Source organism: Halichoeres trimaculatus, unplaced genomic scaffold, assembly GCF_033239565.1.
Source record: "Halichoeres trimaculatus isolate MK-OKI-2021-1 unplaced genomic scaffold, fHalTri1.1 fHalTri1_scaffold_14, whole genome shotgun sequence".
In the NCBI taxonomy this organism is placed as follows: Eukaryota; Metazoa; Chordata; class Actinopteri; order Labriformes; family Labridae; genus Halichoeres; species Halichoeres trimaculatus.
In genome coordinates, this window is record NW_027437192.1 from 22078603 (window position 1) to 22101936 (window position 23334).

Here is a 23334-nt window from a genome sequence, read left to right on the forward strand (position 1 = left end):
AACAATCAAATGTTGCGTTCGGGTCAACGAAAAACAGCAGCTCCAGCTGAAAAATTACAAATATAAGAAATTAAAAGATACAATGTAACAGCTACTGTACAAACAAGACTGGGAAGGAACCTCTGTCCATACAAGTGTCCACAACGCATCACAATAATCACGCACTGCTTACCGCTGGCTCTACTTTTTTGGAAGCAAGTTTTCTGACAAGTTGGTACAATACATCAAACAAATAAATACATACATATACAGTACATACAGAGAAAACAAGGCATAACACAAAGGCAGCTCAACCGTCACCCTTTTCTATCAGGGCGTTATTGTTCTGAGTGCATCACACAACTTTTACTGGATTTATCTGCGGTAGGTAAGGTAGCATCTCAAGCTTTTATTATTTTTATTTTCCGTCTGAACAAGAAATAATTTAAACAAACATTTATGTTTCTTTTTTTCTCTAAATCTAGACAGAACTGTACAGAATGCGTGTTTTTAATCACGTAAGCATAACCATTGTGGGGATAAAAAGGAAAAAAAAGGAATATGAGGGTTTATTTTTTGACATACAGCGGGGGTTTGGGGTAGGAATGTCCCCCTGTCCCGCACACAGCCCCTTTTACAAGTCTCTGCGCCTTTTGAAGAGGGACGAAGAGAAGTTATTACAATCTTTGTTCTATTTTCATAGTGCTCGTAATCAGAGTTGAAACAGGGAATATCAGGGCCTGTAGCCTGCTCCGCCCGCTGCCGCCATGTTCATGCTCTTCAGCTTGTTGTCTTTCTTCCACTTCATCCTGCGGTTCTGAAACCAGATTTTGATCTGTCTCTCTGAGAGGCAGAGGGCGTGGGCGATCTCGATCCTCCGCCTGCGGGTCAGGTACCGGTTGAAGTGGAACTCCTTCTCCAGCTCCAGGGTCTGGTACCGGGTGTATGCTGTCCTGGCTCTCTTGCCCTCTGGTCCGGACAATTCTGTTACGGCAAGAGGAGAAAACGTTGAAAAATGACACCTGCAGAAACTTTTTTAACCAGGATTTTTAGAATTTGAAGTTTTTTGGCTGGATGGCTTGAGCAGATGATAACTGCGTAAAACTTGGCATACTATTAAGTTATTTCCAGCAATCTCTTTGAGCATAATGCACCAAAAATACAGATTTATAAAACCTGAATATACGTGTTTTCAGTGGGATTTTCCGAGCCAGTAATGACACGTAAAATGTGGCGTGTTTTGCTGGAAAAAAAAACAGTTTAGTAAACAAAAACGCGTATAAGAGGTACATAATGCAGACTGTCCATCACCGAACTCTAAATTCATTTTTTATTCTTTTGAATTAGCCCTTACCTGCTCAGTGCTGACATTACTGATAAGCTACTTCACTCCAAACAGGTGAGGTTCGGATACGGCACCAAATGCCCACCTTAAACTCAAATATGTAAATCTCCTTTTAAAACAAAATTCATCCTAAATAATCACCATTTGGCACGATATCTTAAGTTTTAAAGCCCCTGAATTGGAGATGAGCACAGTCACACCTTGACCGAACAATAACAGTGCCACGTCTCAAAAATCAATACCAGCTAATTAAAAGAAAAGTTTCCATACCGTGATTTATGTGCAGTTTTCTCATCCATGGATAGATCTGAGGCTGTGTGGAGTCGGTGGTATTCTGTGGAGTTGTCGGTGCGCTCCCCGAAGGCTTCTCCTCCTCGAGGGGGGAAGCTTTGGACACACAGTCCCGGCTAAGCAGCAGCGAGCCTCCGTTAGAGCTCGAGCACGAGGTTGTGATAGAGTTTTTCACAGCTCGGTGTTGGGGCTGAGTCTCGGTGGCCGGTGACGAGCTGGCGACCGAGGAGCATGGCAGCGGGTCAGGTGGAGGAGATAGAGACGAGGTCCCAGTGCTGCTGGCGGACTGGGTGTACCTGACCTGCTCCACTGAGGGTGTCGCCGCCGCTGAGTGGCTCGGGGAGTAGCCCTGCGTCCGCTCGCTGCCCACAAAGTGTCCGGTACCTTCCCGGCCAACTGTCAGGTCCATCCCGTTGTAGCCATAGCCATACCTGCTGGAATGCATGGCTGTGGAGTCTCTGTATTGCTCGTTTCCCGAACCATGGTCTCCATAATTATGTAACTGGAAGTCCGCGCCATTGGGATAGCGTCCGCAGAATGAGTTCACAAAATAGGAGCTCATTTGTTGACAATTCCAACGTTTGCTGGTTGCAGGTTTTGTTGTTGTTTTTATTGTTTTTTGGAGGTGAAACAGCATAAACCTGTGTGCTTGATTTGTGGCTCTTATGCTTTAGCGCGTCCTATAGCACCCTTGCACAATTTATGATGAATTATGGAAATGAGTGGGACATGGACTTGATTCTCTCTTACGTAGGCACCCAAATATGGGGTACGGCGGAGTATCACGTGCTTTTGTTGACCAGTCGTAAATCCTGCTTGGTGACCTCGAGAGGTAAACTCGTGCACACAGGAAATACTGGGTGGGATGAGAAGGGCGCGCGCCTCCGAGCGCCCGTGGCTAGGGCAAACTCAGAGGCAGGGCTCCTGTGTTTTGGATTGTCGTCGTGCGCCATCCTCTGGTGCAACTGATGCACTGCGTGTCTACGGAGGTTTGTCAGGCGTGGGCTCCGCGTGGGGTCATTCGGAGGTTAACGACCATTGCGGCAAAAAGCAACGAGCTCCTAAACAATACAACAAGTGACACGCTGAGAGTGCAATCTCTGAGAGGAGAGTCGACAGAAATAATTCCATCAAGATCTGTTATGTATGTTATGATAGAGGCGATGAGTGCAAATAGTCTGTGCAGTTAATGGAATAAGAGTTCATTCAAAGTCGGGCTGCCTATATTCTTTCATAACCATAAACAAATGAAAAAATACTTATGTTGTGGAAAAATTAATGATGGGGGAAAGTTCTGTCTTAGTATAAGAGCCAAGGAGTGCGTCGTCAGAGCTTATGACATTCAGTCGGAGGCCTGGGTTTTATGCCACGTTGAAAAATTTATATCTTTAAATATAAGCCACATGAAGGCACTGAATGCCTCCTTACTGTCTCCTCTGAGGTAGTTGAAAATTTTAAACCCTCAAACATAAAGACCATTTGAATATTAAGCACTTTCTGTGTGTGTTCCTGTGTTATTACGCTTTCCGTGAATGGCGTATCGAGGATTATATTATCTGCAAACAGACAATATTTCATCAGATTGTATTTTCTTGGTATTTGGAATGCTGCTTATAAGGGCGAAATGACCCCGTTTGTTTAGCAGTTAGCATGTATTGTAATTTAAGAAAAGGAGATTTGAAATAAATTAAGGCCTGGGAAGGCTGGTTTGGACAAATTGAGTCGTGAAATTGTAGACCAATGATTTCTTTTTTTAAGCATAACAAACAACAGAAATTACACAGTATGTGCTCAGTTTCACTGTTCGTACTATTTAAAATCAGACCCAGAATCTCTGTCTCTTATCTTACATGCAAATAAATCTGTATAAAGAAAACACATCTTACTTTAAAAAAAAAAAAACAGACTGAAAATAAAAGAAAAAGAAAATAAATAAAACTGTCGAATCAGTCGACTCAAACACTCCAGAGTAATATGGTTAAGATGTGTATATATTTTTAATTTTAAGTTTAACTTTAGCTGACTCTAATTTTCAGGGGGGAAACACGCTGTCATTGTAGGCTGTCAGTGAAAGAAATAGGGTTAAGAAGCGCAGAAGAGCAGAGGAACAAAAATGCGAAGATCCTCAGAGTATGGAGCAAACATGAAGCCTGAAAAGAGATATGACACTCCGTCTTGCGCTTTCCGTTTGCTTTTCTCCCTCTGGAATTTTTATGGCACCTTGTCTCTTAAAGGCAGCGACACGTCCTCTGTTTTCCCACTTCGAGCCTTTCCCCAGCCCCGACACATGCCCAATGTTTCTCACAAACACAGTACGTTAAAATTATTTTTCTGTGAGGTATGTGCATTTTTTTCCAATCAAAAATACCCCACAAAGCATGGGATGAGCAGCAAGCTTCCACATCCAGCTGGCCCGTAAGGAGAGAAGACCTGAACTGTGTGAGAGTTGGCTCAACACTCATGCCCTAACAGCTGATTTATGGCTGACCAATGGCAACAAAGTTCCCACGAAAAGTATTTCCCGGCTTTGAGCCAGGGACACACCCAGGATCTAAATAAGGAGCAAAAGAAAAGAGAGGAAAGGAGACAGCGTCAAACATATCGAGCCAGGAGCATGGGGGCCACTGCTGAAGGAAAACTGGTGGGCAGTGCACTCTGCAGGCGCAAACACACACCAGCACCCGCAGCTAAAATCCAGTGCGTAATGATTTTGTGTCATTACGCACGACTAAAAAGAACAGTAACAGCACACAACAATAAATAGGGCACGATGCACAACGGAACAACACAGCAAAAACAAAAAACACTCCAAACAACCAAAAAGAACTGGATCACAGTTTCCTCACGATACACATAAGTCACTGTAGCTGCTTGCGCTGAAGTAAAGACTGACGAATTTTACGCAGCGATGTCAGATGTGGAAATAAACATTAGTGTCACTGCATGTCATATGTGACATTACATGCACTTTCAGCTTGAGGATTTATTTACTTGGCATAATACATTTGCTCCAAAGAGAATCATCGTGGTGCCAAAATACACAACACTGTGGCTCAGTGGGTTTAAGTGAAAGCTCCCAAAATTAAAATTACCAGACAAAAACAGAGCAGCAGAATTCTCTTATCCAACACGAATATTTAATATATGAAACTCCTCTCATATAAATATTAATTTGGATTAAATAAAGGTCGCCCAACATTAACAATCTTGTTTTGTAAAATACACAATCATGCCATTTCTCAGCAGCCTGCATGGATAGAAATCGAAGTCTGTACGCACAAGTTTTAAGCACGAAAATACCAGCACCAAGCAAGGCGACCAGTCAAATATAAAATAGAGGTCGACGTGTCTGAGGTCCACTTGCAGCATAACAAGCAGAGCTGCAACCGAAACCACTCCAATGTCTCCACAGGAGGGCGTTAAAGAGCACATCTAGTGGCCACATTCTACCCAATGAAATGTGTATCTGAAAGCCCGTCTCCATTTAAATGCAACAAACAAATGAAGTTGTGAGGGCAAACAGAAGCCAACATGGATCAAAAGAAAGAGATCAAATGAAGCAGCAGCAGAAGTTTTGTTTTGCAATCCAAGATGGACAGCATCTGCTGTTCAAGTCCTACCAAATGAGCTAACCTGACACCTTAGAGCCATATGTACACAAAACACAAACAAGGCGGATGCTTAAAATAACTAACTGTGTATACTTTGCTTTATTCTTTTCTATCTGATCAAAAATTCAACAAATGGAGGTTCCTGATCTCTTACCTTGTGGAGGTCTCTGCCTGTAAACAGGGGTGCAAAGTGGACCGGGTTGGCAGGTGCAGACGACCATTGACGGAGGGAAGTGTCCAGCTGCGTCCCCGGACGGAAGCCAGGGCTCCCGAGGGGTCAGTGACGCACCGGGGCTCCTTCCTCTCATCCTGCCAGAACGTGTCAGGAGAGCGACAGCAGGGCACCTAAAGGATCCAGACATATCCCAAGGCAAGCTCTTGCGCATTGAGTCTCAGACTCACCGAAAAAAAAACTACACAAAAAGGGAGAAGATGCATAAAAATGTGGAGGTTCGCTGGTGAAAACAACCGTGCAGACGCTCAAGACCGTTAAATGAAAGGCTGCTCTATTCCTCTATTGGAATTATACATAAAAAAGTTCATGTTCACGGGTCTCCGTCACATGACAAACCACAGCCAATGGGAGGGCGAGCTGGGTCGTAAAGTTGCATTGCTATGTTGTAAATTTTCATAAACAACAACGGATTTATGGCCCAGCGCTGGAGGGAGAGATGGGGAGAAAGAGGGGGAGTAAAGGAGGGAGAGGAGGGGAGGGAAGGGGGCAGGTCATCGTCAGGCGCCATCTTACAGAGGGAAGAGGCAACGCAGAGTTCAACAGTAATTTCCCTTCATCTGCAGCCTGCCCCATCTCGCATCCTCATAGTTCACATTCCCCAGCTGCAGTGTTTACCCAAGCCACAGAATGGACGCACGTAACGTTACATGTAACCTAATATTGACCGCAGTGAGGATAAATTATTATCTCCAAGAGCGCCAAACTGCTGTGATTATACCCGGATTGGTGCGGTTATGTCGAGACCACAGAAAATGCAAATATTAAGAGTAAACAAACAGAAAAACAGTTTAACCAAAGATAATATTTTTATTAACAGAGTAATGACTTAAGAATAGTTTTCTTTGTTTTATTGTTTATATTATTCACATTAAAAGGAGGGAACGGAAATATTTTAGTGTTTGCATTCATGTTTTTTTTTAAGTGCATGCATGGATTGAGTGTATCCACGATCCCGGCATAAAGTGAGTCCTGAATAAAATAGTCAGGATTTTTTCTTTCTCTTTTTTTTCTGTTACAGTGCATGGTGAGGACTGCAGAGTATTTACGTTAGGTTAGTCCTGTTTACAGCGAAATAAGCAAAAAGAGCATGAGGTAGGTTAGAAGAGTTCATCCAAAGATAAACAAATATTTCAGCCTGAGCGCAAGCGGTGATTTTGAAATAGAAGATAGTGTCACACCTCATGAAATAATAATTAAAGGCGTTAATTTAAAAAAAAAAAAAAAAAACTACGAATAGCCTTGGTTTCAAATAAGGGAAATTTACCAAGAAGTCAAAATGTGCCCTATTAAGAAAACACAATGGTCTAAAGATACATGTTGTTGGCATAGGTAGCATGTAGCTGTTTAAAATCATTTTAAACAGTGAGTGGAGCTTCATAATAGAAGGTAAGTAATAGGTAGTTTTTGGTTAAAGTGTGTAGCTTCAGTAGCATAGTAAATTTAAGTTACAGGTTAATTTCTTTATGAAAATATTGTTGGATGATTTAGCCCTGTTACGCGGGGCATCTTCTGCTTTGTTTAAGTGGAGATACATAGATTATGTTATTAAATGCTCATTACATAACCGCCTTCTTTTGTAAATAAATTTGTCTTACAAAGGTTACATTGTGTGGATGTTGTGTGATTAAAAACGCGTGATTAATATTCAAAATGTCTGTTTTTGTTTTAATGCTTGTTTTTCCTCTGTCGTTACTTTGCAGCCGTCTCTGACTCCGAACCGTCGCCCCTTTTGTCTCCAGCTCTGCGGTCCGTGGACTCTGACGTAGCCTGGGTCTCTCCGTCCTTCTCCCCGTCGGAAGCTGACACCGGTTCCTCTTTGTGGTCTTTCTTCCACTTCATCCTGCGGTTCTGAAACCAGATTTTGATCTGTCTCTCTGAAAGGCAGAGGGCATTGGCGACCTCGACCCTCCTCTTGCGGGTCAGGTAGCGGCTGAAGTGGAACTCTTTCTCCAGCTCCAGGGTCTGGTACCGGGAGTAGGTCTGCCGTCCACGCTTTTTGTTCGGATCTGTGGATGAAAAGATGCGTCTTTTAACTTGAAGGAAATTTATTTTTGCACCATGTGTGAGATTTGGTTCCGAAAAAACAATATCCTTTTACCAAACTAGTGTGAGCAATAAAAAATATTGTGTTTGGAATTCTCCTGGGACTCGTTTATTAAATTTGTCTAATGATTTCACTTTAACCCCCAATCACACCTGCACAGAAACACCTTTAATCCCAAGCTAAGGCTTTAAAGAAATCGTTTTCAGATCTCTGCATCTCTCTTAACTGTTCCTGCTGGGATGTTTGGCCTATTCCTTCTTTGATACCCTGCATGCCTTTCCAATTAAAAGCCAACAATCTCCTGCGCACCAAAGGGGCCGTAAGTAATTAGATTACAGCCCCCATCACCTTTCTCCTTCACAATTATAACAAACCCCAATGTTTCAAATTACTTGCATTCTAAATCCACTTGACTGCTTTATGTAACAGACAATACTGGGCCGTATTGATCCAGCAATGTCTATACGAACCAGGTTCAGAAAGTAGCAGAGCCTCTGCAGTGCAGACCCAATTAGAAAGGAGCTGCAGAGTGCGAGAGAGCTGATTTACACAACAGGCTGCTCTTTTTTACAACCACAAAGGGGAGAAGAGGCTATAAGAGTAATAGGAGTGCAGAGAAACCCCCCAGCGGCAAGGTCTCTGCGCACTCGACACACAGGAGCGCTGGCCAAATGAATTTATGGCTTCAGAACTCATTAGTTGCGCAATAAAAGTTTTACGATTCTTTCCATGCAACACCAATGGTTTCACGAAATTAATTGAAGCACTAACGGCCACTGTGAGTATCCCAATGTTTTCTAGCAGCATTGACCTACAGGGCTTGAAACGGCCTTAAGAGACGGAATCAGCACTTGCCTGATGCTCTCATCCAGGGATACATCCGGTAGTGTTTGTCCAGCGGCGAGGCGAGGTGTCCCGGCTCCGGATGGCAGCAGCTGTCGGTGAACAGGCGGCTCTGGTCGAGCAGGCTGCACTGCAGTGTGTGTGGAGTGTGTGCGCTCTGCCCCTGGCCATACCCCGAGGTAAACACAGGCCGGCTCTGGTACATTGCATTGTTGACGCTGTAAGCTCCAGACAGAGATGATGTGTAGGAGATGGCCGCAGCCGGCCAAGCCGAGCCATAGTCCTCTCCAGCAGGTCCAATGCTGCAGGACGCCCGCTCCGTGTTTGGAAAGAGGGAAGCAGCTGCCGTATATTTGCTTAGAAGACCGTCCACATAATAAGAACTCATATTTTTTCCCTCTGATTTGTTGGCCCAGAATCCTCAGTGTCGTTTTTACGAGGTAGTGTGATATATGACAGCAATACACCCTAGATTTACACCAAAGCCCATTTTTACTCTGGACCAGCGAATTCACTCACGTGACTCCGGCCTGGACGCTCCCGTCCAATCAACGGGCAGATCAGGGTTTCATTATGGCGCAGGACTGCAGTGTAGGATTAGCACTTCACATAAACACACACACGCACACATAAACACACAAGAGAGAAATTCACACGGTCCTGATGATCAAAAAGTAATTGAGGTGATTTGGAGTATTGTTTTATGTAATTTATTTTATGGCTCTTAAGACGGCTTCGTCTCAACGTACTCCATAATGACACACTGTCACAATAAGCTGAACTAAAACAGGACGTTATCGGTTATAAAGCTGTTAATATAACTAAAAGGGATACTTTTACGGCTGGGTGCTATTTTTCTTTCTATTTTTTTCGTGCATTCAGAATCCACTTTTGCACGAAGTCATGTGATTTTGAAAAATAAAAAAAACCCATGAACACGTGTTTTATAGAAAATTATTTCTCCTTTTATGTCATTTAACCGCTACAACAGAATTCAGTCTTAGTAAAAACAAATCAAAAGCGTTTTTATGGACTCTCAGGCAAAAATAGAACTGTCATTTCTGAGTCATTTAGCTAGTATTGTTGGCCAACGATAGAACTATTATTTAAAATCTTTTTATTTATTGTAACGTCACATGTTTCACTATTCCAAAGCTTTGCTAGTTTTTAACTATCGTTTTGTAGCAATATTCGAGTTATGCAATTTTAAATCCTGATAAATATTATATATGATACTGATGATATAAATAATATAATTGATCATATATAACATTAATGATAATACATATACTTACATTACTTCCATTAAAACTAGTGGGCCTTCCATTAATTTATAGAAACAAAACTGTTGCTGCTAATTAGAGTCTTCTTACTTGTACTAATTATAAGACCCCCTATATTAAAACACAGTAGTGGTAATATTAAGACCGTAGAACTACGACCTATTCTAATGCTAAAAAAAAGTTATTTGAATTAACTTCTGCTATTCAAATTACGACTGATTATTTTAAATCTATTAATATATTATCATTACTAATAATATTAAAAATAAATTATAGTAATGAGAACCCATTACTGACACAGTCTTCTGTTGTGACGTGGTCTCTAGCAAGTGGTCTTCATTTAAAAATCGTATTACATATTTGCCAACCACGAACGCAAACATCCATGAAAGGGTTCTTGAAGTTGTATACAAGCTACAAATAAATTATTTATAGAATATATGCATTATAATACTAATAACTGCTTCTATAATGACACAATATGCTGAGAATGATTATTAAGCAAATGGTGACAATAAAAATCACACCAATAACAAAAAGCAGAACAATAACAACGACAGTAATTACAGCTTGTGTTGGTATTCTCAAACATGAGGAATTTATGAGCCACTACACCACACAACCGGCTGTGTTGTGAGTGTAGTGAGTCTTGTGAATTGTGTGTTGGCATAGAGTTAAAGCTGTGCAGAGCGACGCGATAATATTTAATCAATTTACTGTAAGTTTAGACATAAAATGAAAGATGTGCGTGCTTTTTTTTAAGTTGCTCTATATTTGAAATCCAGGGCGTATTTAAGCCTTGTGGAAACACCAGAGCCGGGCGGCATCCAGCAGCCACCGTGTGCTGCCTGTTTCATAGTTTCCGCAGGCTGCAGAAACAGCTTCTGCTCTGAGACTGTAAAAAAGGTGTGAAATTATTCAGCCGGACTCTTAAAAATGTTACTACAGTTTGTTTCCAGAGCAGGTTCATTAGGGAGAAGTGTTCAAAGAGGGAGGGTGGTGTTATAGAACAGTGTCGCCACCCTCTGGTGACATGGAGGGATTGCAGTCTTTGGGAACAGTAGTGCGCATGCGCTTTGACTGCCTGCTGCTATCCCGGATAGATAAAAAGCATAAACAGAGTAAACATTACGCTCAGACGAAGACTGCTTGTGATTTTAAGCAAGGTGTGTTTGATCTTTCACAGATTTGTCCAGATGAGATTGGAATTAAGGAGCACCCAAAGGCCTACCACTGTGTTTAAAACAACCACTGGCTTTATGGCTTCTTCTCCTTTAGGACAGGCCCAGCAGAGGAGCAGAGGGCGGAAGGTTCCCAGGTAGAGACAAAAGATCTCCCCAAATGACCGTGAGTCCTGCGCGTCCCCGTCGGGAAGAATCCAATAAAGCTGATCATTTCCGCTCGGCCTTTTGTCCAAGGCGCAGTCTCACAGAATGGAAGAAAAAACAAATGGGTGCCATTCTGGAAACAGCCTAATTGTGTCTGGACGGCCATAAAGCCATTAAAACTGGAATGCCAGACAGTATAGCAGACCAGGCGTTTTATTGCACTGTCTCTGGTCGAGTCTTTGAAGTTTGTGTCCATCTGCGGCCCCTAACGCGTCACAACAGCGCTCCAGTTGGACTAAGGTTACCTTCTAACCACAATAATCTGTCCGTTTCTGTGCAGCCCTTTAATGAGGACTAAATGAGCTGGTGTATGTGACAGAGCGGTGTCGGGCTCTGGATGACTCTTACACTTCGGCTCTGCAGCTCTTTGGCTCCAAAAGACTTCACACTGAATGAGCTGCTTCCCGTAATTTCTGTCTTTGCGCTGAATGTTTTCTCCAACATGCACAGACTTGAAGTGAGCACACAAACATAGAAGGTTCACTCAAATACTAGTCAACATTTTTAAAAATATCTAACTGGAGACCAAATTGTGCTTTCAATCCAATATCAAGTCGAGTTATTTTATTGTATAATGCTGCATCATGAATCATAATAATGAATCTTAATAAATCAAGGCAAAGCATCAACGGCAGAGATCCCAGCTGATCAGCCTTGTCATATCTGAGCTGAGCATAGTTGCATTATTTTGGGCTTCAGCTGTCGAGGCCGTCGATGTCTTTTTTTTTTTTTTTTTGCTTTGTGTCCTCGCGCCTCGCAGCGCTTTGCACCCCATAAAAGGTTATAGCGGTAATTGTCTTTTATGGCTGTATACAGCTAACAACATCCTCTGCCAAGACACAACTCTGTCCCCTATCCAGAAACACAAAACGCGCACGGAGATATTCAACTAAAGGTGTGTTTCTTTGATAGGTGTGTGTGTGATGGTGAGGGGGTTATCTTCTGCAAATTAAGAAAAACAAAAATTATTAAAAAAAAAAAAACAATATTTCTGAAAATGTGTAAAACGTTTGAATTTGCTCAATGCACTGATGTAGAAACATTTTAAAGAAGTGTGTGTGTGTGTGTGTGTGTGTGTGTGTGTGTGTGTGTGTGTGTGTGTGTGTGTGTGTGTGTGTGTGTGTGTGTGTGTGTGTGTGTGTGTGTGTGTGTGTGTGTGTGAGAGAAAGTAATAACCTTTTTTTTTTTCCTGCACCAATAAAACGTTTTTGCAACCACAAGTGGAAACTGAAGCAGTATTTAAGAAAAAATAATTCATTTCAATGTGAGCTGAAAATAAAATAAGAATGCAATGCTCGTGCATTCGCAGATATAATTTGTTTTATTTAATAAATAAAGTACAAATTACATTTGTGAACCAAAAGTCAGCCGGTCAGCAGACCGTGAGGTAATCAATAAGTAGCCTACAGTGTTTGGAGTTAATTTTCTCTCACTAATAAACATGATGTACTTTTAACATGTTAGCTACTCCCTGAAAGTCAAAGTTCAGCATCTACTGCAAGCAAATCTACAAGAATCCGCCATGGAAAACAGGTTATTGTAGGTAGTTGGAGGACATAGGTAGTCATGTGTATAGCAACTAGAACATTTTTAATTTGGAGCATTTTCAAGGAGGGTTTTTGAGACTCTTGCACCTACTTAAAAATGCGCTCTGATCAATTCTGTCTGTGTTTCCAATGTTAGATTCAAAGTCGTGGTCATCAGTCAAAGTTCTAGGGGAAAACACAACAATAAAGTTATTACATTTAACAAAATCTACGCTCAAATGACTCTGAAACAGACAACAAATAAAGCTACAAACCAGAACGAACACAGCTAGAAACATCCATTCACAAACAAGCACAGGGACCAGGCCAACTAATACAATTTAACGAGGTATTATTTAAAAAAAAATCAACAAAAGGAAAAAATAAAAAACGAGTGGGCACTGTTAAAATTGTGCAATATAAAGGTAGTCGCATCAAAGTGAAGCCCAACATGCTTTTTTTTTACAAGACAAATAAGTCTAATAGCTTCTGTTATATAGACAGTAAGACAATGAAGTTTAAAAACAAAGTCCAGCAGAGTTAAGAGCTTCCACACACAAAGCTCGCAGCCTAACAGCCTAAATACTGAAACACTACAGCTCAGTCACTCGTCTTTCGTTGCGCCGTCTTTATTAAACTTCTTCATCTTCATCCTGCGGTTCTGGAACCAGATTTTAACCTGTCTCTCGGTGAGGTTTAGAAGCCTTGCAACCTCGTACCTACGGTCTCGGGTCAGATAGGTGTTAAAGAGGAATTCTTTCTCCAGCTCCAGGATCTGGTGCTTCGTGTACGGACAGCGTTTTTTTCTCGTGGCACTCGCGTGGAGCCAGTTGGACACTGGGTTATCTGGAAAGAGTGGAGGGGAGGGGGGCGACACTGGTGTAAGGGGTCTGATACCGAGTGACCAAATGCAGAACAATAAATATGATTCATTAAGAAAAAGCTCTACTGATCTGAAAAAAATGCAGATGCACGTGCGTAAAAGCAGCGCCATCCAAACACAACTTGCTCCTATTTTTCTCTTTCAAAGCTGCAAAATGTTATCTAATATATCTGGGAGCCGGGCCATTCACCGTCCCCATAAGGAAATGGCACGTTCAGAATGGCATCTGTGCAGACGCGCACCCCCATCACGCACCCAATCCTCACAGCTTTATGCGGTATAAATAGTCGGCTATAAACATGAAGGGCTCTGCAGAGACTTACTTGGATCGAGGCCCGGTTTCTCCTCAGACTCCCCGCTCATGTCCCCTGTCTGGCCCGAAAGTCCGTCCTTTTCTCCCGGTGATGCCGTGGCCACCGTTCCGTTTGCGTAATCAGAGAGCAGCAGCGCCGTGTGGGAGCCGGGCAGCGCGCTGTCAGCTCGTGCTCCAAGACCCTCTGGTTTTATCCCGTAGTGATGGGTTGTGGTTAATCCAGCCATGGGAAGAGAACCGGACATGGGTTCCAGCAGCCAGGACTGATAGCGGCCGTCTGTGTCTGCACCAACCGGACCCTGGGGGTGCCCGTAGTGGTGGTGATACACAGAGGAGACGCTGCCGGGGAACTGAGCAGGAACGTGGCTCCATGACGGCCCGAACACCGGGGGTTTGGACGGGAAAGTGCAGGTCCCGAGCTCGTTGTGTTCACCGATGGAGGAGGCGGACTGTCGGGCGTGCTGGAGCCCAGGACCGGAGGAGTACCTCGGCACAGAGAGCTCCTCGCTCTCGGGTAGAATGAGGGAATCGACGTAGTAACTAGTCAGTGTTCCGGATGTCGACATGGCAGAAAAATGATACGCTCACATGTACGCAGTCATACAACAAGATACATGCAAAAGTAAAACGCGCACACACACCACACACACACATACACACGCAGTAAACCCAGCCTCACAAAATAACAATGTGGAGAAATCAAGTAGCAACTTGGCCCCACAGAGAACTACAGCGGGCTAGTAATGGGGAGCCAGGCTGCCATGCCATTGGGTAGCAGACGCACGTGATCATAAAGCCTGAACAATAAAGGATAAATCAATCCCTTTGGTCATTAAATACTCACCCGCTCTCCTATAACAACCCCTAGTTTTAAAGCTAAGAATGATCAAGTTATGAATTAGATCTGTTATCTGTGAGATGGAAAATATGAATGAATAAATATAAAAAAGCTGCTTTTACAGGATCTCACCCTGCTTTTGCTCCTACAGCTGCTCTGAAATCCACCCGGCGTCTCAAAAACGATACAGTGGGTTTTTGGAAAAGCTTATTTTACGAGGTATTTTATTGGACACGTAAGCACCCTACCACTACTGCTCACCAACACACATTCAAACCACAAGCGTAATAAAAAAAAAACTAGGCAGGTCCAATTTGAATTACACCATTTTATTTTCCTTTTACTCCACTGTTTCAGAAATCACCATGTCTGTTTCTCGCTCATTTTGGTGTTTCTAACTTTAATTTGTTTTACAAGCAAAACTAACAAACTGAGCATAAGTGCTTTAGCCTCATGTGAACTATCACCGCATTTTTGGAGGGGCGTTTAACTAGTGCGTAAACATGATTATGCCTGTGCGCCAATCCAACTTTGAAACGTTAAATTAAAAAAATATATATACATATGACCTTCAGTTAGGTTTCATTCAATACCAAGTTTCATGACTGAGTACTTTATCTCAACGCATGTTAGGTCTGCAACATTGATAAATCAAAATCCACAATGCAGCACGCCACATTTGAAATAGATTATACAGCAACACGTGCACCTTAACAAATAAGAATATTGTTTATTAAAATGTCAGATCTTATTTTTATTTCATTTCATTTTTTTACACGGTAAACAAAAAAGTTGCACGACAACTTTGTTTCCAAGACCAATTATTTAGCTTCTTCATCACACACCTAAAGTACGAGGACAGCAAAAGTAAAATTATTTTAAAATACAATAAATATGGTGTGTAAAACTATTATAATAATTAAGATATCATTAGTATTGTTATTGATTTATACGTACGTATTTTAAATATAAAGAGGTCTGTGTTTAACTAAGGAAAAGCTAATCAAAAATGAAATAATAAATTATTTACAACGCACACACCACAAAAATTTGATGTTTTCTGCGTAATAAATTAAAGCACGAGAACCGTGAACGCAGTAAATATTTTTCAGGCAACAAATTGGTGCCGTATGCTCGTTCTTCCCGCTCAACCCGTTTATTATTTACACCACCGTTATCACTTACGGGCATATACGTTGGTATCATCACCGCCATCAACAAAGTCACTGCAATGCCAGCCAGCAGCCGAAGCCTCGGTGTAACGTTTCACTTAAATAGAGCTAAAAATATGCGCACTGTGGTGTTTGTGGTTTCCTCCTTTTAAAATTAAATGGTGCGAGGAGTGGCGCAGGGACAAAACAGAGGATTTAAAGTGTCTGTGTGTGTGTAGTGTACTGAGAGGATCAAATGTAAAAATAATAATAATAATAATAGGGCAGGGACTAAATAAAGAAAATCTCCATCAGGAATGAAATATTTTGAAAATATTGTTTTAATCCCGTGTACCGTCGCGCGTAAAAAGCGCTCTGTGGAGGAAATTTAAATGTAACGATGGGACAAATTTTACACTAAACTTCGAATGTGATCAAAACAAAGAAATACAAAGACAGTTGAGTATTATTGTGTATTTTACCAGATGTTTGTACCAACGTCTGTAACACCTTAAACCTATATCCTAGCACTGCAGCTCACGTCTCCAAAGCAGCAACCTTAAGTTCTCACACATCATACTGCGTGTTTTATTTATTGCCAGCAAATAAACGCAGAGCTTGGCCAACACCCCACAAGGCCACCGGCGATCCAACGCGCAGGAATTCTCTCCTCTCTCTGGTATTGCATTTAGAAGAAAAGCTAAGAGAGAGAAAAAAAAGGCAAGCTGTCGATAATGTGCTCTGCAATTGCGAGCTATCACCTCTCTGGTAGTTGCACATTATTTGGCTAGCAGACTTCAAACACGCCGAAGGGGGAAAGGAGCGGCTGTGCGTCTATTTGTGCACTAAAAGTTCGAATAGACAAACACCTTCTGAGCAGGAAAAGACGCCGCTCTGCCAATGGCTCCCAGGCTGTAAACCTAAATCAGGGTGTGTTTTGCACCCACTTTACCACAGGGGCTATTCACTTCTTTTGCCTCTGCAGATAACAGCCTGTCTGGCGGATCTAAATATCGCCATAAAGCCCTTCCCCTCCTTTTGTCTGAGCCACTATTGCGCACAGGAAGCATCCGGTCTCATTGCCCACGGAGGTCGCTGTTGCCCCATTCACCTTCCCCTTCCCCTCCACTGCAGTGGTCGTAACCGAGGCCTTGTCTGGCGTGTCTGCGTCACTACTACTCACGGAAAACACTCGCGGCTTTACCCTTAATCCCCCAAGTCCACTACGCATACTGCAGCTCAGCTTTGATCACGTTTAAATTCAGCACACAGTCGTGCAGGCTTATTTTAAAGACGAAAAACAAGCGCAGTAGCCTGCAGAAAACATTACAGGGGATGGGCTGAGAATGTACACAACAGCCAGCCAGCCAGCTCACCCTGGACTAGAAACCTAGGGGGGATTAGAGCATGCTTCCCAAACATGTCCCCACTGTTTTCATCCAATCCCGTCAACTTTATGTCTCTGATTTGTTCCCGATGTGTGTAACTGGGGCAATTAAGACAGTTTCATGTTGCAGAGTTAGAAATTGACCCCAACAACATGAAACTACCTAAACCACTCGACAGTCGATCCGGGCCTCAAGTGAAACAAAATCAGCCAATAGATAATGAAGCATGCGCTCAGGTCCCACATCAAGTGTCCACAACCATCGTCTGAAGCTGAACAGTACACACACTACAGTGAAGCGGCAGCAGCAAGGAGCAAAAAGGACAGGCTCACAACGACACATGGACTTACCCAAATTCTGGAGTTATTAATCCCAGTAATCCCAACACTAGCACACAAGGGATGTTTGATCCACACAGGGTCTCTCTACATTTCAGATTAGCAGCACAGAGCCGGGCCTACTCTCCTCTCCGTCTCAGAGGCTCTCCCACGACTGAAGCAGCTCTTAGAGGAGAGGGAGAAACCTCATATACCAGCCAGTCATAAAACTCTACAATAGCCGGCTGGGCATGCAGCTAGACGGCTTATAGCCTAATATCTTAATTATTTCCGAAGGCCATTACTTTAGCCTCTCTAAACATTTCTAAGATCTGCGTCACAACAAAACTAGTCCTCCCATATTTTGTTGACATGGAAAATAAACATATTCTGTACTTCCTAAGGATAAAAAGGTCATCTAAAAAAAATCTAAAGCCACAGAACAAAAATACAAGCAGCTACTCCTCAATGCGAGCTGATAATTTATTAAGCATTACACAAAAACACAATGTCATATGTACACAGAAATATACAATAAAAATATTCCTCCTTCACTTGGCGCATTGTTCTCGTGTAAACGTCCTTAACGTGAATAAAGATTTCAAATCTACATTTAGCTCGTACACATAGTCCTAATTCCTGGGAAACTACAGCTAGTGTTCATATGTGAATTATTTTTCCCTGGGTGATACATGGGCGTTATATTCCATGGGGGTTAAAATAGTTTTAAAATCTGGGAAACGTTAACTCATGCAATTCCAATTAAATAAAGACTTATTCAAATTTTGGGATATTAAGTTCATAAAAATGATCATTTTCAATAGTTGGGGATAAGGGATGGGGGGAGGTATAGTTAAAGCCTCTCTTTATGGTTGTGTTTCTTTAACTCCATTTACACCATCAAACACATAGGAACAAGTCTACAAAACAAAAACACGTCGTAAAAAATCAATTGTTACCCATAACATTCAATTCTTTCCTGTTCTCAGCAGCTCACAGAGGACGATGCACTGATAAAATGCTAATAAAATGAGAGTTGCACCCCACAGTGAAATGAGTCGTTAATGTGGAAATAGTAGTGAGGGAGAACTGGTGCCATTGCTTACAGCCGATTTCTCTTATTTCATTGTGACCTCGTTCATCATGAAAATCCGTAGTTGGAGGTGAGCTCCCGGATCCTGTTCTCCCGTGTCATTTTCTTCAGTTTCATCCTGCGGTTCTGGAACCAGATCTTAACCTGTCTGTCCGTCAGGTGGACGCTTTTACTGATCTCTAGGCGGCGCTCACGGGTCAGGTACATGTTGAAGAGGAACTCCTTCTCCAGCTCCAGTGTCTGGTGTTTGGTGTATGGACAGCGTTTCTTCCGGCCACTTTTCGCTGTCAGCCAGGTGGCTGTGTTTTCACCTTTTGTGTCTCCTGGAGAAAATGGAACATGATATGGTTTTACGCACAGCAATAAGATGGGTGTGTGTGTGTGTGTGTGTGTGTGTGTGTGTGTGTGTGTGTGTGTGTGTGTGTGTGTGTGTGTGTGTGTGTGTGTGTGTGTGTGTGTGTGTGTGTGTGTTATGCGTAAAGTGTATGCGCAAATTGTGCTTTATTCAAAAAAATATAATTCATAATAAAAAAAAAACATGGCTATTAGTTGTAGATTCTATTTAACTTCATTCTGCAGAAAGCGAGCAAAGCATAATTTGTCTCTTCAAATTTGAAGAATACGAAACATTTTCAGTCAATCAGTAAGTGTACAGGTACAATTTCAGTTTCACATTTTAGCTCGACGATACGTCATTATTTTACGCATAGTCAAAACACAAATTCTAGCAAAGGCTAAATACAATTGATTGGTACATATTGTATCAGTATGTTTTTACTTTGAAAAAAAAAACACATGTTCATTTCAGTTTTTTTTAACAGGAGTGTATCTTTGTCCTTTATCTCTTGGTGTATTCATTTTATGCGTAATTTTTACGCTTGCAATCATGCACCCAAATGTAATTTGATATCAGTCAAAATGTTGTGGAACCAACATAACAGTATTTTGATGCAGAATTCCCCTACCTTTGTCTTGGCTTTTCTCCAGTACAAAAACTAGAATGGCCCTGAACAGGTGCAATTCAAAGGTGCCCCCTACCTGTGCTGCAAGCAAACAAAACAAGAGTGCAGGACCGCCTCTGGGGTGAGTTGGGGTTACCTTTAGTGGCTTTTGTTGGTCTGTCTTTGTCATGATCTTCTATCTCGTCACCCGAGGATGGCTCTGCATCCGAGGACTCGCGTGCCTCTTCGGCCCCCGGTGCAGGGTGAGGCTGCAGGTCTGCGTTTCCCGAGGACGCGGGCTCCTCGGTATTCCTCCCTTCCTGCGCCGTGGCTGGAGCAGAAGTCGGAGTCGGTGGCGTATGGAAACGAGCGGGAGCAGCGGGGTGTAGGCCAAAATGAGAAAGGGAAGGGTTCGGCTGGGGGCCGTTGGTGTTGTAAAGTTTATGAGAATGTGCGTGCGTCTGAGACAAGCGGAAGTAGCCCGGCACAGGCACTGAGCCCCCGCCACCACCGCCGCCGCCGCCATCGGTAACTGTACAAGAACTCGAGCCCAGGCCGGTTGTCGTTAATCTCGAAAACGTGAGATCCTCTGCGGTGGAGGCTTTGGGGCATTTGGGCTGCTCATACAGGCAGTAGGTGCTTTCTTCCTTAATGTTCTGCGGGAACGAGCAGGGCGCGACCTGAGGACCCGCCGGGTGCTCTTGGTCCATACGACATGACCTCTGCGCGTCCATCCACATTTCCATACTGGACATGTACGCTCCTGAGCCGGAAATTATGTTCTGGGGACCCACCTCGCTCCGCTTCCCCACACCTGGGAAGTATCCATAGTTGTGTAGTCCGTAAGGCACTTCTGTAGCTGCGGTGCTATGGGGTACACACACTGTGCTCCCTGTGTAGTGACCTCCGGCGCTCTCGCTGCGGCCACTGATCAGAGAATCCACTAAAAACGCATTTCCTGACGGGGTCTCCGAACATGACATTATTGTGGTGTATTTTGGCGAAGGGAGAAGATAGCCCTTTCTGGCTGACATTTCTTGTGCAAAACATGCTGGATATGATTAGAGGCACCCCCCCTTCGCCGTGCGGGCTGTAAAACCAATGGAAAGGCAAGAAGACAGGCAGTCCCTCCCACTTTGCGGCTACGTAGCAGTCGGAGCGAAATCCATCATGGAGCTAAGGCAGAGAAAGGAGACAGCACAGCAATCAGTGTGTTGCCTCACTTCGCCTTAATGCACCACCATTTCACCGGAGAAGGGGCGAGGTCCAACTCGAATCAAAGTTTGAATAAAATGAAGAAAATAAAGGACAGGGGGGAACTTTTTAAGTGATTAAGCTTTAAAATCCGTTCTTCACTGTACAAACCACAGCATGATATGCAAACTGTACTCCCGTGCTCTTCCTCAAAACAAATTGTATCACAAAGGCCAGCATTAATGCAGTAAACGACTTCAGATTTTGAAAACCTCAGAATTCTTGCACAACAGGAATGAGGGACAAAGAAGAAAATAGTCAGATAAAAAAAGAATCCTCCTACTTCTCTCAACCACACAAAACATGCTGGTGTACACACCGAGAAATGGTGTGGCTGGAAAATAAAGCTTGTAAGTGTACTGCAGTGGAATCTCTCAGATAATAGCAAACAATAACAGAAAAGGTGGATACAGAGGTAATAAAACGTTTCTTTTTCTTAACTAAAGGGAGAATCCGCCTATGGCGAAAAGACTGAGCAAGAAGCCGCTTTATATGGAGCATCCTATAGCCTTCAGACAATCTCGACTGTTCCGCACTAAAATAAAGGGTGTTAATGTTTCCTGGAGGCAGAGGACGAACTATCTGACATGATTATTGTTTCTTTTTTGATTCCTACATTTTTGTTTGGTTTGTTTTGTTTTTGTTTTGTTTTTTTCTGCAAAGGGAAATTTCTCTGGTCTTCAGTATGTAATGTTTATCCCATACTGTTTTATGTACACTCAAGATTCCTGCATTATTGGAAAATTTTCCTTTTCTTAGAATCACACTGGTTCTAGCAAAGAGATATCTGTCGTTAATATATTTTTATATTTCCCTTTTCATTACCCATCATATTGCAAAGCAAATCCCGTGCGTAAAAGTCAGCTGTCAGTGCTATGTCAACAATGGAAACTAAAATTGAGCCTTTTTGATCAAATAATTATAGTTGTTAAAACACTACAGCATCTTTTGACTATCTAATACTTTGCAGAAACACATTTGATTATGTAACTATGGTGCAATTGCGTTTTTTTTTCAGATCCCAATCCCGAGTTAACTTCTAACAGTTTAGGAAAATGAGACGCAAATTTCTTTATATTTTTCCTTAGAGCATAATATATTTTACTCATTTTAGAAAGAATTTTGGTGTAATTTTGATTGATTTCTAGGTTAATTTGACTTCAAGGTACGGAATGTGACCCACTGTAGCTATTAGGTGCCTTATGTAAACGATTCCCTCTAAAGTTAATATATATATATATATATTATTCTGATGCACGTATCTATTAAATGCATTACCCAAAAGGGTTAAGTTATTCAAACTCCGACAGGTTTTTTTTTTTTCAAATTATAATTATTTGTTATACTGCCGGTGTATTGATCCCAGTGCTGTGAGAAAACAGGCGCTATTTGCCACAGCGGAGGAGACAGGACTGTTGCACATACAAGTCATCCTGTCGGTCCAATTTGGGGCAATAAGAGCCACAATAAAACTCTCTTTCCATCCCGTGGTGTCCTTGGCCATGTGCACTCTATTGCTCTCTCCAGGTTGAAGTTAATCTCGGCCAGCTTTGCCATTACCAGGCCCAGGTGGCCGCTGCGAGCCCCCCTGGGTTTTTCTTCAGCCTGTTGAACTGAAATGAGGAAAGTTGGAAGAAATTCATAAATTGAGCCCATTTAGCTTTTTAAACGCTCGTGTCACTGACAGCTCATTTATGCACACTGGTCTGGATTTTTTGCATGTCCGTGGTGGACATTTCTCACTCGCTCGTGGTCAAAATGTGCATAATTCAGATGACTTAAATGTCTGGAAGTCAGTTGGAGGTTTTTGCGAGTGTAAATATAATTCAGTAATCCATCTGGAGATTTAAATCGTGTTTCACAGGAAAAAAAAGAGGAAAGAGTTTTCTGCAGTGCGGGAGTCTACAGCACAAAGGCCGTGCGCACAGTGTTTGCGTTTTTATTGGAAAATTCCGAAAGCCTCCAATAAATAATCAACGTTTTGATACAGAAAAACTCAGAACATTAAGTCTGACGCGGGCGTTTCCTTCCCCTCAGCGGTCCGCTTCTTATGGGACATATGAGCCAGGAAGGAAACTAAATACATCAATTAATTATGTGAGCCCAGGATTAAATTGTATTGCCGCGCACACTTCATGGTGTTGTGCAGGCACGGGGGCCTATCGATATCTGAGTGTTACAGTTATTAATTGTTGCTATTAAATCTTCATTTTCACAGCTGCCCTACTATTATATCCTCCAAACAGTTTACTCTGACCACTGGCTTTGATCCGGCCCATATAATCGTGGCCGAAGAGGCCGTTTGAGTCGTATCATGTTCGTCCCGAGTGCAGTTATGAACAATAATGCGGCGTTTTATTACATCCAGCGGAAACATTTATTTTTCACGAGAGACAAAGGAGAACAAGACTCGGTCCGTGCGCATAAAAGGTCCAGAATAGATTCCCTGACACTGATATCCTCACTCTGCGGCTCTGTGTCCTGGACAGGAAGTAAGGGGACACGCGTTTGCTGCCTTATCACAGTCCAATCGAGTCCTCTAATAAGGGCTTTTGCTCACTTGGCACGTACGTAGAAAAATGTGTTTTGGAAGGACGTCAAATGTAGTTAG

The 23334-nt window shown here is 42.5% G+C and overlaps 4 protein-coding genes across 6 annotated transcripts in view; all 4 read right to left on the minus strand.

The window, feature by feature from the left end:
• Nucleotides 1-712: 712 nt before the first annotated feature.
• hoxa5a (homeobox A5a) lies at nucleotides 713-2177 on the minus strand. Its single transcript, XM_074687186.1, has 2 exons — nucleotides 1595-2177; nucleotides 713-963 (listed from the first exon to the last, which is right to left on the minus strand). The coding sequence occupies exons 1-2, from the start codon at nucleotides 2175-2177 to the stop codon at nucleotides 713-715; spliced, it is 834 nt and encodes a 277-aa protein (XP_074543287.1).
• A 4611-nt stretch (nucleotides 2178-6788) lies between these two features.
• On the minus strand, nucleotides 6789-8775 carry LOC141803335 (homeobox protein Hox-A7-like). The gene is made up of 2 exons (XM_074687301.1): nucleotides 8361-8775; nucleotides 6789-7467 (listed from the first exon to the last, which is right to left on the minus strand). The coding sequence occupies exons 1-2, from the start codon at nucleotides 8734-8736 to the stop codon at nucleotides 7151-7153; spliced, it is 693 nt and encodes a 230-aa protein (XP_074543402.1). The 5' UTR covers nucleotides 8737-8775; the 3' UTR covers nucleotides 6789-7150.
• A 4374-nt stretch (nucleotides 8776-13149) lies between these two features.
• hoxa9a (homeobox A9a) lies at nucleotides 13150-14379 on the minus strand. The gene is made up of 2 exons (XM_074687180.1): nucleotides 13752-14379; nucleotides 13150-13391 (listed from the first exon to the last, which is right to left on the minus strand). The coding sequence occupies exons 1-2, from the start codon at nucleotides 14305-14307 to the stop codon at nucleotides 13150-13152; spliced, it is 798 nt and encodes a 265-aa protein (XP_074543281.1). The 5' UTR covers nucleotides 14308-14379.
• Nucleotides 14380-17902: 3523 nt separating this feature from the next.
• hoxa13a (homeobox A13a) overlaps nucleotides 17903-23334 on the minus strand; it is a 37666-nt gene continuing 32234 nt past the window's right edge. For 2 of the 3 annotated variants that reach the window (XM_074687108.1, XM_074687107.1), the window contains 2 exons: nucleotides 19627-20645; nucleotides 17903-18851 (listed from right to left, as the gene is read on the minus strand). In XM_074687108.1, coding sequence (XP_074543209.1) covers nucleotides 18577-18851; nucleotides 19627-20503 — 1152 coding nt within the window. In that variant the 5' untranslated portion in view covers nucleotides 20504-20645 and the 3' untranslated portion in view covers nucleotides 17903-18576. The remainder of the gene's footprint in view (nucleotides 18852-19626; nucleotides 20646-23334) is intronic. The other variant, XR_012599550.1, reaches the window with a different exon arrangement.